This window comes from Coregonus clupeaformis, chromosome 7, assembly GCF_020615455.1.
Source record: "Coregonus clupeaformis isolate EN_2021a chromosome 7, ASM2061545v1, whole genome shotgun sequence".
In the NCBI taxonomy this organism is placed as follows: Eukaryota; Metazoa; Chordata; class Actinopteri; order Salmoniformes; family Salmonidae; genus Coregonus; species Coregonus clupeaformis.
In genome coordinates this window covers 21777755-21790557 of record NC_059198.1, presented here as the reverse complement: position 1 = coordinate 21790557, position 12803 = coordinate 21777755, and the positions used below count along the sequence as shown (strand labels likewise).

Genomic DNA, 12803 nt, shown 5'->3' with positions numbered 1-12803 from the left:
AGACATGAGCTGCAGCACGCTGACCCCCCAGACACTCCAGAGCTGCCTGACTTCCTGCTGATTGTCTGATGGTTTGAGAAACAGCCAACAGCCCAGGTCACCGGGGGTCAAGGAGTTTTACAAGATTAGCCCAATCACTAACCACTTTGGAATTTGGAAACTATTTGCTGGCACATCAAGTCTTTGTCGATTCTTGGGCATTCCTGCCGAGGCTGTATCCTTTTGGAGTGTCCAGCAGGGCAACCCCCCACCTACCCCCCTAACCCCCTCCATCTAACTCCCTGTTCTAAGCTCTTGATGGCTGGAATGGATGGCAATGCTATGTAGACTTCAAGACCTACAATCTATGGAAAAAAGGGTTCCAAAAGGGTTCTTCGGCTGTCCCCATAGGAGAACCCTTTTTGGTTCCAGGAAGAACCCTTTTTGTTTCCATGTAGAACCCTTTTGGGTTCCATGTAGAAACCTCTGTGGAAAGGGTCCTACATGGAACCCAAAAGGGTTCTTCAAAGGATTCTCATATGGGGACAGTCAAATAACTATTTTAGGTTCTAGATAGCACCTTTTTTCAAGAGTGTACAGTACATTAGTGGCAAATAATTACTGGCAAGTTTTTGTATTGGCCTAAAAAATATCCTAACTTCAGGAACTAACATAAAGAGAACGTTTCAACTGAACCTAAAGCTGGAGTTGATTAACAACCACATAGTACTTGTAAATGAGAAAAGAAAAGAAAATTAATGGATGTATCTTACAAGCGTTTGCTGCTGCAACAGTACAGCGATTACTGTGCATAAATGTTACAAGTCCCCTCCCCATTTGTTTCTTACCATGAACATTTGTTGAAGGCGTCATTCAAATCCTGATTTGACAACTGTTTTCTCGCTCACGTTCCTGCTGCTCACCCCTATATCTCCTTCCCACCTTCCCGCGAAACATTTTCTAAGCAGCAGCACAACACCCCTGCACAGCACATTATATGGACATTACTGTAAACATTTTAATACATCGAAACATATCAAAGAAGACAAAGGTGGCACACATTGAGAATACCATTTTCTCTGTGCCTTTTCCCTTCATAGCTTATGGAGCGATAGCGAACTTTCTGCGGACTTTATGGTAAGTTTACATCGATTACCTTATTCACATATCTTTATCCGAACTGCCGATTCATTATTATTGTAGGCTAATGCATAAATAAACAGTAAAGTAAAGACAAATTGAAACAATTTGTTTTCAATTTAGCTGCTGATGCTGGTGGCAATGTACTGGTATAAGTCACGTTGATCAGTCACTTTTATTTCTTATCAAATCTGTAACGTTGTGTAGTCATTTTCTACATCGAGACGAGGTAGACTGTCGGATATTCTAGACAGGAGTTGGGATCCGTTGTGCGCCTGGAGCGCATAATTGTACGTAGAAAGAGAGCTGACAGTGGCGCATAGCTGGGGACAGAGGGACCAGTGCACAAGGTGACACACGCGTCTGCATATTCAGCAACCGCCACTTAGTGAATGTTCTCAGTCCTGTTACCAAAATATAATTAGAAATTCACATTGTTACTGTGTTTCAGTGATTATAATTTCAAGTAGGCTACAGGAAGGTAGGCTAATTAGTCTGTCCATCATTACATTTTAGTCATTTAGCAGACGCTCTTATCCAGAGCGACTTACTGTTAGTCCATACATTATTTTTTATAATTATTTTCATACTGGCCCCCCGTGGGAAATGAACCCACAACCCGGGCGTTGCAAACGCCATGCTCTACCAACTGAGCTACATCCCTGCCGGCCATTCCCTCCCCTACCCTGGACGACACAATTGTGCGCGGCCCCATGGGTCTCCCTGTCGCGGCCGGCTACGACAGAGGCTGGATTCGAACCAGGATCTCTATTGGCACTACGCCGCTCGGGAGGCATCATCTCTTATGCATTTATGTTTTATTGTGAGTGTGTGTGTGCACGCTCGTGCGCGTGTGTGTCACCAACAAGGGTCTGGAAATCCAATCTCAGCGGGAGAGTATAGTTGTGTTTGTGTTTTGATATTTTCTTTCTCTATCCCCATTTCTGGCCCCTTACATACTTACATTCTCAACATCACCTGGTGCATACTGTAGAAACAACCTAAAACCAGACCACTCATCTTGGCTACATGTACATGTTTAAGAAACTGTAAATCAGGGTTAATTTACAAGATGAGGTCAGAGTTCAACATTGATTATTTCCTCTGAATGTGTGTACCCCTACATCAGGAAATTACTGCCCACTGCCAGTATTCAACATGATGTGTAGATAGAACAAGAGTAACCAAAAGCCTAATTCATTGTCCTGTAATGCTTTGAATATGTAATACTAAATCAATGCTCTCTCATATTAATTCTAAAGGGGTTAATTATTTCACAAACAGGTGTCTTAAAACCTCTGCGGCTTTCAATTGGATTCCAAGAAACCCAATACTTCTAAACAGTGAAATAAATTGGCTACTGCTGGTGTGTGATGGCACAACTGTACTGAGATCCCGCCAGCATCACAGGCCAGTGAATAGTAAGGCTTACCTCACACAATCACTCTGCTAATAACTGATCTGAGAGCAGCAGCAAAACATTCATCATAAGAGGTTCCCTTATTGAGACATTTATGATGATATTTCTGTAAATGGCCTCTATTGATGTTTGCTATGTGGAAGTTTAGAGAGCAAACACTTCCTTACACTCTCTGGTCTGGTGGTCTAACATGTTATTGAAATGGAATAGGGATGTATTTACACTCCACTGTTGTTCTGACTTATTGCCTCTCTGTTGTGTTAACATACAGTAAGTATGGTCAAGAAGATACTGGTAAATGACGAGACAGAGTGTTGGGAAATTAACATCTTTGGAGATTGATTTGAGCATTAGGCAAATGCAGTGTTGAAATGTTGCAATGTATTGCATCAAGGGAATTATGGGGAGGGAGTACTATGCACACACACACACACACACACTCACCACACCACTAGGGGACCTGGCAGACCTTCTATAGCCACGTCGCGTCTTAACCCACAGCCTGGTGGTGCAATGCTCTAAAGCATGGATCATCAACTAGATTCTGCTGTGGGACGATTTTTTCTTGAGCAGATGTACATTGTTTGACTAAAACACAATCATTTCAAACATTGCTTACGTTTGTATATGATCACATGTCCCTCTATAATGCGTGGGAATACCTGGAAACAGATTTCCAAAATTAAAATGACTTGGAGCTGATTTCCTCCTTTTTATGTCCAACAATTACTTTTTTATTTTCATACATCTTGGGGGGGGGGGGGATATAACCAACCGCGCCCGCGGGCCACAAGTTGGGGAATCCTGCTCTAAAGGGACCAGGACTCTCCAGTGGAAACAGCCTCAGAGCTGACCCACCGTGGCAGAACCATCCCAGTGCAGAGCTCAGTTCTGCAATTTTGGGGTTTTGTGGTAACAGCTGTTCCTCTGAAGCCTTAAACCCATTTACTGGGCGAGCAGGAGGACGCAGGGAGGGGAAAGAAGAAAAGAAAGAAAGAAAGAGAGAGAGAGGCAAGGAAAGAGTGACGAGAAAGAAAAAAGAGTAAAGGGAGACGAAGAATGAAAAAATTGAAAAGAAAGGGAGATTGAATGTGTTTAAATTCAGAGCTTTGGGTCCTTTCTTTGACGGCCATAATGAAGCGCGTCCGGCTGTCTTTCCCTCACACACTGCTTCCATTACAGTTTCAGATCTTCCCTCCCTCTCCCCCTCCACAGTTTAGATGCAATCAGGCAGGCTGCCCTCGCCAGCCTCGCGGCAACACTCGTCTTGTTTACGGATGTGCGCAGGTACAATTAAATAATAAATATCATGTTTAGCAGAGCCATGCGTCTCCCTGTGCGTCATTAATCAGTCCATGTACTGTATAAAGAGCCTGCAGTGGATTCCTAATCTGCAGTATAGGGTTTATGAGCATAGAGGCATCTAAAAGCTCACAGAAAGTTGTGGAAATACTGAAAAGGAGAGGGAGAGATGGGACAGTGTAAAATCTCAGGGTAGGGGAAGGAGAGAGCCATTTAGTGTGAGATTAAGGGAGCTTGCAGATAGAGACACCCACAGTGAATGATAGGAGTGGCAACTAGCCAGGGACAGCCATCCCTTATAACAGATTGGTGTTGACACAACAGGCAACCAGCCAGCAGCTACCGTCCCTCCTCCCTGCCACTCGCACGCTAACGTCGCACACGACTAATCAGCGTCTTAATTGAATTACAGCTAATCGTTAATGAGAAGACGGATCAGTACAGGCGCCGACAACAAAAATCCTCAGTCCTCCTTCCCCCTTTCCTTCCCTCACTATCCTAAGCCCGAGTAGCAGCAGCTACAGGTGCCTCTACTCTAACCCCTGTACTCCAAATGAGACACCACATCACACTGACAGGCCGTGACACTTATCCTCAGAGATGCTGTTGAGCAGTCAGCCAAAGCCACATGAGGCTTAGCTAGGTGTTCACTTCCTCAGCATGCAGGAAGAACATGGCTGACTAGAGTAGGCATATGACCAGGAAAACACAAACATGGCTACCTTGTACATACACAGTCCTGAAGTGCCTTAAAAACAGTTAGTGGTGTAAAATTAGAGGTACACTGTAACTCTAGAATACAGAATTATGGCATTCTGCATTCTGCCTAGGGTGTCAGTTTAGTTAAGAGGGTTTGAGACAAACCTGACAATTAAACAATTAAGATCCTATAAAGCAGGGATCATCAACTAGATTCAGCCGCGGACCGATTTTTTCTTGAGCAGATGGTCAGGGGGCCGGAACATAATTACAAATAATTTGTAGACTGCAAATTGACCGCAAAAAGCCCAAACAGATATAATGTTTGACAAAAACATAATCACATTACATTTTTATTAAATCACATATCTCTCTATTGTGCGTGGGAATACTTTCGAACAGATTTCCTAAATCAAAGTCACTTGGAGCTGATTTGCTGGTGTTTTTACAGTCTTTTATGTCCAACAATAAAAAATAAAATACTTTTAGTTTAGTTTTTTTGCTTCAGAAAACATGGGGGGCCAAATAGAATCACCTGGCCGTGGACCGCCAGTTGGGGAACCCTGCTGTAAAGACCTCTGTGAGAACTCGTCTTGTTGAAATTGATATATTGCATTTGGAGGCTGGCAATGACATACAAGGCTCTCTAAAATGTGTTGTGATGCTCTCTTATTGTGGAAAATAGCTCACATACCAAATAAATACATTTTATGACCTGTTGGCCGTTGTAAGTGACTTGTGAGCCAAAACTGGGTGAAAATAAGCATTCCCAAAATAAGTCAATCTAGATGTTTAGCAACCGGACACATTTATGTGACCCCATTTATGTGAGTCCTATTAATAGTTGCCTTTTCTCTAACTCTGTAACGCTCTGTGAAGTCTTCTCCAGGCAGCCCTGACGTGGTCTGAATGAAGACAGAGAGAGGAGCCACCTACCTGTATCTCAAAACACTATCTGGATTGAGGGAGGCAGAGAACGAGAGAGGAGAGGGAGGGAGGGATTAGAAACTAATCCAGGACACGGCCAATCCCAGAGGACCTCCTTTTCGTCCAAGACGCAGACAAAACAACCGCACGGATTACAGCACTTTAGTGTGTTGCCTTTTTTTAAAAGCGGTATCCCTTTTGTATGGTGTTTCATTGCCCCTAAATGCCTGGTGTCCTGGGCCTGTGGTAAATTTGCTGAACTCGACAACAAAGGATAAAAGAGGACAACAGGCCCTGTGAGAGGGGAGCGAAGTGACAGGATGTCACATGGACTGTGTGGTGCCACACGCAGATAAAGCTCTTTAGTGAAGACGACATGTGTGAACGGACCCCCTGCTCTTCCTGCTGGGTCTCAGAGGGACTGAAAGCTGACCACCCCTGTGGACGGTACATTCAAGATCAAACTTCTATGAGGGAATACTAAAATGACTGAGTGGCTAGTGAGTGACAGGTTGGATATATTTTTGTTGTTGATTACAGGGGTGTATAAGGTGAGGTTGATTTCATAGCAGGATTACAAAGTAATTTCTGGAAACACTTACTGTATCTGAAGGGAAGAAGGACTTGATTGAGGAGACTTGCGGCAGCCTAGAAACCTCCATCGGTAACTGGAAGGATCTGAGTTGTCAGTTAAGTGATTAATTATCAAGTGTGTGTTTTGGTATTTGAGTGCAGTGTGTTCATGTGTGTAGGTGCATTAGAGGAGATTATTAGCTGACAAGCAAAGGTGTCAGCCTATTGAGTCACTCCTCATTAAGCCATAGCTAAAGTGACCTGGTTGGTGAGGGTTGTTGTCTTGGTGTTTTCTTGGTGTTGGAGCCTGGAGTGGTGAAAAGACAACGCACTGGGTGAGAGTGAAGTGGTAATAAAGGGTGTTTTAAAGCTGACATAATCCCATTACAGTTCCTTAACAAGTTATTTATAATCTCCAACAAGTTTATTGTACAGAGCACACAGGTCCAAGCATCTTAAACATAACCACTTTCAGATGTATAACACAGCCTAACTCATATCTATTGTACTGTGCCAAGTCGAGAGGGAATTTAAACTAGGTTTACAGAAAATCTAAATATTTATTCTCGTTTTACAAGGATCTCGTAAACCTCTGGCAAGGTGATTAGTGTCTAGACGGGTGGGATGTTCATTAACTGTTTGTTAACAAGACCTTGGATGGTTTTTATGGAAAGGGGTAACTAGGTAACACTGCTGGCTGTCCAGCCTTGACAGAAGACATTGGTGCTCATTTTAAAGGAGGTAGGTCTAGACTTCAGTTTGGACTGATCTTAAAAGGGAAGAACAAGAATCGTTTTTTATAAAGCCTCATAGATTAACTTTGAGAGGGAAGTTTAAGGACTGTTATATTTTGGTTGTTGAAGGGAAATGTGCATTTAAATGACATAATTATAGAAATTGTTGTGCACGTCTAAGATTGATTTAGCTCTAGAAACGTTCACAGGTATGAGCTTGCCAACAGAGAGAGCATGATAGTTATATTGTTAGTGTTCACAAGCAGAAACACAAGTTCAAAATAACAGTCAGGCACTACTCCAATCCACAAAGATATAATCAAGTTAAATGTATTTTGTCTGACGGACAAAATATGAGCATCTCTTGGTATTCTCTCACTCTTTCACTGCACAAATACTGGATGAGTTATCTTTCACTGTGAGTATATATTTGGAGCTGCAACTGGATATATTTTCTGAACTGACATTCACAAACCCACCATCTGAAAAAAGCCCAGTGGATCCCAAGCTCTCAGACCACATAGGCACATAGGCTGTGGTTATACCAGAAACACTGGGATGTGTCATTCCTCCTCTTTTTATTCCTCATGACTGAAAGCAGCTGGGACGGAGGACAGGATTTCTTTGAGGCTGGAGTCATTCTAAAGCACAGAATTGGCCCTGAGAGAGAAAGCTTTCAATGTTGACTGACTCCATAGATAACCAACATTCAACTGAAAACTTCAGTGGGATGTCCTAAAACTGCAGGCTCACGCTCGATGAATAGCTGGCACTTGCTGCCGTGTGGAGAATGTATTCTACACACATTCTCAGTACATACACCAACCAGTTATTTGAGTTCTTCTTTTTTTTAAGGATCCAGATCGTTTTTTAAGTGTCTTTTTACACTCATTTTACATTGGAAAAGTTTACTGATTTCTTATTGGATTTTTCATTTCTGCTACCATGAGTCTGGGAAAACTGCCCGGGATTAAAGGCCTGGTGTCGGGCTCTCAGGGGAAGAGGCGCTTTAAGAGCGAACTCTCCGTGGACATGATCAGCCCGCCACTCCCGGATTTTCGCCACACCATGCATGTGGGCCGCGGCGGCGATGTGTTCGGAGACACCTCCTTCCTTAGCAACCACGGGGGCAAAGGGGAACCAATGAGCCCCGATTCACCCACCAGCAGCTCGAAGACCACCCGCTTCTTCTCCCGCACCCTGAGGCATGTACGCAGGTCCCCTGTGCCCCGCGCCAGGACTTGTTCCCGTGACCTTTCACCCCCACCGCCTCCTGTCTCGCCCATCATCAAGAACGCCATCTCACTGCCCCAGCTGAACATTGACATGCCCAACGGCTACCAGAGGGTGCTGTTCCCCAGCTCAGTGAGCTCCCCAGATACCTCCCTCTACAGCTACGGTAAGAACACTGCTACATCTGGAATGGGAAAAAGCACATATTGCACACACACACACAGGTTGACATTTCCTCTTCTCAACCCTACAAACAGTCAACAAACAAACTATTTTTTTCGGAGTCATCTGGAATATCCTTGGTAACACCTGCGCACAATTACGCCTATAAACACAAACAAACACAGCTGAGGAGAGAAAGATACCAAGAGGGCATTTCCTGTCATCTTTTGTGTTTGTGTGCTGCTTGACTGCAACGCATAAACCCAACACTCATCATCTCCCTCTTAAATCACTGCTGGTACAGTGAAACTGTGTGTGTGTGTGTGTTCAGGGGTAGGGGTTTTTAGAACAGTATGTGGGATGTCTGGAATTCCCCCCAGCCACAGGAATAGTTACCCAACTCAGATGGAATTTACCCAAATAAAGAGCACCAACAGAGGGCACAGAGAGCTAGAAGACCTAGGGGATCAACAGGTTAACTCACACTGTACCACCCCTTACTGTGATGTACACATGTTCATTTGTATATTCTGGTCATTCCTTTAGCTCTTCTTTCTTTCCTCCTGTCCCATTTTCCTCTCATTCCTTTTCTACTCTCCACTTCATCACTTTTTTGACTTGAAGTTCCTTTCTCTTTCCCACTCTGTTATCCTCTTTATATCTCTTTCTGGGTCCTCCTTCTCTTTCAATAGCGGCTAACAACTGTCCACTAGATATAAAACCAAGCCCCCCCCCTCCTCTTCTAGGGAGCATTCAGAACCAGTGGAGTCATGCACCATGGAATGTGTGTGGGTTGGGCTGGTGCTCTGAAACGACTAAACATCTTGCTTGTTTTATACTGTCACCCTCTGGCCAATGAGGCAAACTGCAAGGCTCACTGACATTATTTTCAATGCACTTCAATGAAAGTTGTTTTCTCTGTCTAATGAAAGTAATTGGATATTATATTGTAGATGCATTAATAGAATAGACAATGGCTTTTTTCAAGGCATGAACTGTTCTCCATTTGTAAAAAACATTTTAATATGTCTGTCTCCTTCCTGTCTGCAGGTCTGCAGTCTGGTTTCGTCACACTACCCCGCCACTCCCGCCTTGATAAACAGCTGCAGGACGGCACCGGACTCTTCGCTCAGGACTTTCGCTGCGGCTCGTTCCCAGACAACGACGGCTTCGCGCTGACACGCTCCGACTCCTTCACCTCGTTCACAGTGGACCTTGGCCCCTCCCTCATGAGCGAGGTTCTGGGCATGATTGACAGCCCCAGTTGCCTCACAATGCCCAATCACAGCTGGGAGTTGGGGGAAGAGGAGGAAGAGGAGGAGCAGAGCTCTGTGTTTGAGCTGGCTGTGCAGAGCCCCATGTTAAGCTCATCAAACCCTTCCATGTCAAGCACGCCGCTCAAAGTGAATGTGAACAACAGGGGGCGCTCTTGCAGCTCAGAGTGGGCAGAGGGAGAGGAGGAGGATGAGAGGTCTCTTAAGATGCCAGACGCATCTATGAGGTCTCCTACACAGGTAGAACCAGCTATGGAAGCTGAGAGGTTCCAGAGGGCAGCTGACGTGCTGGCGCGTCACTACGGGGGAGGCTCCTTCTCCAGGAGTCATCGCAGCAATTCTGCCTCCTCCTCCTCCTCACCCCGCAGCCAGTCTAAAGTCCCTTACGCCTTCCCTGAGGAAGAGGAGATCAAAGTCTGAAACATTTACCATATGTCTATCATTGTGAGGAGAAGAGTGGGTGAACTTGGTTCTGAATCCTTGCACTCAAGACCTTCAGAGGGATCCATGTTTTTCTATAAACCTTTTACATTACTAATTTGAATTGGAAAGCTCCTCCTCATAACGATAAGAGCTTTCTTATCTACCATCTAACAACTGGATCAATACTCTTGTTCAGCTTTAGAGAAGCTTGTGTAGAGTTTATCAGACATGAGCTGACAGCAACATTGGACAGGGTATATTTAAAAAACAACCTTAAAAACATGACAGGTTTCATTATATCTTCATAATAAATATACCTTATACTAAGCAGATTCCATGGAAATCACGCAACTCTGTGCTATAGCAGCTGCAGTGCAACAGTCACAAGGCGTACAAAGACCAGAAGGAAGGGCACAGTGATCATGAGCCAAGGCTGTGTCTGTCAAAACCACTCATAGTGGTCATTCACAGACATGCTACATGGATGTAAGGAACATAATATGTTTTATTTTTAGAAGACAAAGGGTAGGATTTCCAGCCTAATGGCACACTACTTCTGTGAAAAGGATTAAAAAGGGAAATAAAACATGACTGTCTGCAAAACAATTTATAACAGTATGTGGATACTAAAGGGACAATACATTACGTTTGGTTTGATTTTGTTTCTATCCACCTGACCTAAATTGACATATCTTCAGTGACAAAATAATCTGTGTTCAAAGGTCGCAGTTTTTATTATCAGTTAGGCCTAATACAAAGCCAGTTTCATAAATTATTAATTCCTGAGAAAAGTGTGAAAGGAATAAAGCTTTTCTCACTAATATCTGGAATAATATCTGAGATTGCACTGCATGCTAAGGGTGAAATGAAGGGTGTGCCCTGTAAAATGTATAAAACTCATTTGGGATACACAGCCCTATAATCGTTTAAACCTATAGCTGCCTTTCAGTGATAGTTATTGTCAAGTACTTTTTCCAAGTATGTTTGTTCTCAGTGTTATGTTCATACATGTGAGTATACCTTTTTTTAAATAACAAGGAAACAAATGCATTGTCATACATGAAGGTAATCAAATTAAGTTGAATATTAGCTATGTTCATAAGATGCATGGCACTCTACTTAAAATGACCAGTACAGACTTGTATGTGATGTCACATATGAATTCAGTATGTATACGGAGTAAAATACGATTTTATAATATGATCTATTTACCAGTAGCTGTCATAGCAATCATATTGTTAACAATAAATACAGTTTTTTAATAAGCATGGTTCTGTCCTTTTTGACACATTGAGTGGATAAAGAAAATATACAGAAACAAGCAACAGTGATTTTCAACCAGGAAGTTATATTAATATGGAGACTGGAGAAAATAAGGAAATGGAGACAAAGACTGAAGACACACTGGACCCGTCGTCTGAGAGTACATGTCAATTGTCAGGAGAAGAACATGTGAGGAACTGAGGAACTTCATGTTAGGAACAGCAAGGCAGAGAGTGTCAGGAATTGACTCACAAATAAATCTGGAAAATTATAATTTAAACAGAGACAAAGAGACAAGCATCCTACTAGGCACATCACATAATTTCAATGTGGACAATTGGGTAATATTTGGCTTAGATGTTGATCAATGAGAGGTTTGATGTTGATCAATGAGAGGTTTGATGTTGATCAATGAGAGGGGGACGACAGGGTAGCCTAGCAGTTCAGAGCATTGGGCCAGTAACCGAAAGGTTGCAGGTCCGAATCCCCGAGCCGACTAGATGAAAAATCTGTCAATGTGCCCTTGAGCAAGACACTTAACCCTAATTGCGCCTCTAAGTGGCTCTGGATAAGAGTGTCTGCTAAATGTGTAAAATGTAATTACAACCTATAATCACCCACTCAAAAAGACAGCCAAAAGTTTGTTGAATTCCCAATGTGTTATCACTATGCTTTCAACCATCTAAAAACAATGTCAGATTTTTTTATTTAGTTGTCACCTAAATGGGTTATCACTGCGCTTCCAACTATTTAAAAGCACAACAAAGTTCCAATGGGAAAACAATGTCTGATATTTTGTTTATAGAACAGCAGAATGTGTTATCACTGTGCTGCATCTAATTTGTGACTTTGTCAGCTAAGCTGTCTATAGGAATGAATGGTGTCACGTGATCAATGGCTTTGTCCATTCATATATACAGTCATTGTCCTATGCTCAATTTAACCCATACCCGGGGTAAATTGTGCAAAGAGACCACTTTTTTAGAATAAGCTATGTTTTCAAAACTGTTATGTTTACATTAATTATGATTATTTCCAGGGATACACAACATCCTGACATATATGTAGATATTTTTGTTGGAAAGAAAACTGTATTTCCCTTGACATAGTGATGCTGAATGTAAAAAATGGCTCAACATACCCCACTCTCCCCTACCTCTGATTGAAAACATTGAGAAACAACCTAAATTAATTTTATTTAAAGGGACGCTGAACATACTGATTTAGCCTCAGTTTCAATGGTCCTCATTAGGAAATGTAACAAGATGTGGGTCTCGGAGGCGTGCTTTAATGTGGGTGTCTATTGTGTGTGTTCGCACGTGCGAACGTTTGTACATTCACTCTGACAAAACAGTACACAGTTATAGTCACTCACTCTTCCAAATAACTTGAAACAGTCTAACCAGGTATGTGTCTAGGCTAGCTAGCAAGCTAGCCAACTACTTTCGGCAAATAGCTGTCAATATATTACACAATGTAAATGGGACAATACTTTCATGTTACACACCTTTTAGTTTTCATTAAATGCTTTACATTTTTGTATATGAATTTCTACAATTTATAGTTGGTTTGAGGTGTTTATGTCATTGAAATATGGAGCTACTGAAATATTTGTATATTGTCCCATGTACGTTGTGTAATTTACTGATGGTCCTTAACTAGCCCCGTAGGGAT

At 42.7% G+C, this 12803-nt stretch overlaps 1 protein-coding gene across 1 annotated transcript; it reads left to right on the top strand.

Moving 5' to 3' along the window:
* The first annotated feature begins 872 nt into the window (after positions 1-872).
* LOC121569019 (cdc42 effector protein 1) lies at positions 873-10892 on the top strand. Its single transcript, XM_041879601.2, has 3 exons — positions 873-1116; positions 5420-8173; positions 9220-10892. Exons 2-3 carry the CDS (start codon positions 7720-7722, stop codon positions 9861-9863), a joined length of 1098 nt encoding a protein of 365 aa, XP_041735535.1. The 5' UTR covers positions 873-1116; positions 5420-7719; the 3' UTR covers positions 9864-10892.
* Positions 10893-12803: the final 1911 nt, after the last annotated feature.

Excerpts from the sequence above, each read along its gene's own strand:
- LOC121569019 (XM_041879601.2), top strand. The coding sequence starts at position 7,720 with ATGAGTCTGGGAAAACTGCCCGGGATTAAAGGCCTGGTGTCGGGCTCT. Across the intron at positions 8,174-9,219 it reads TACCTCCCTCTACAGCTACG|GTCTGCAGTCTGGTTTCGTC; the intron begins GTAAGAACACTG and ends TCCTGTCTGCAG.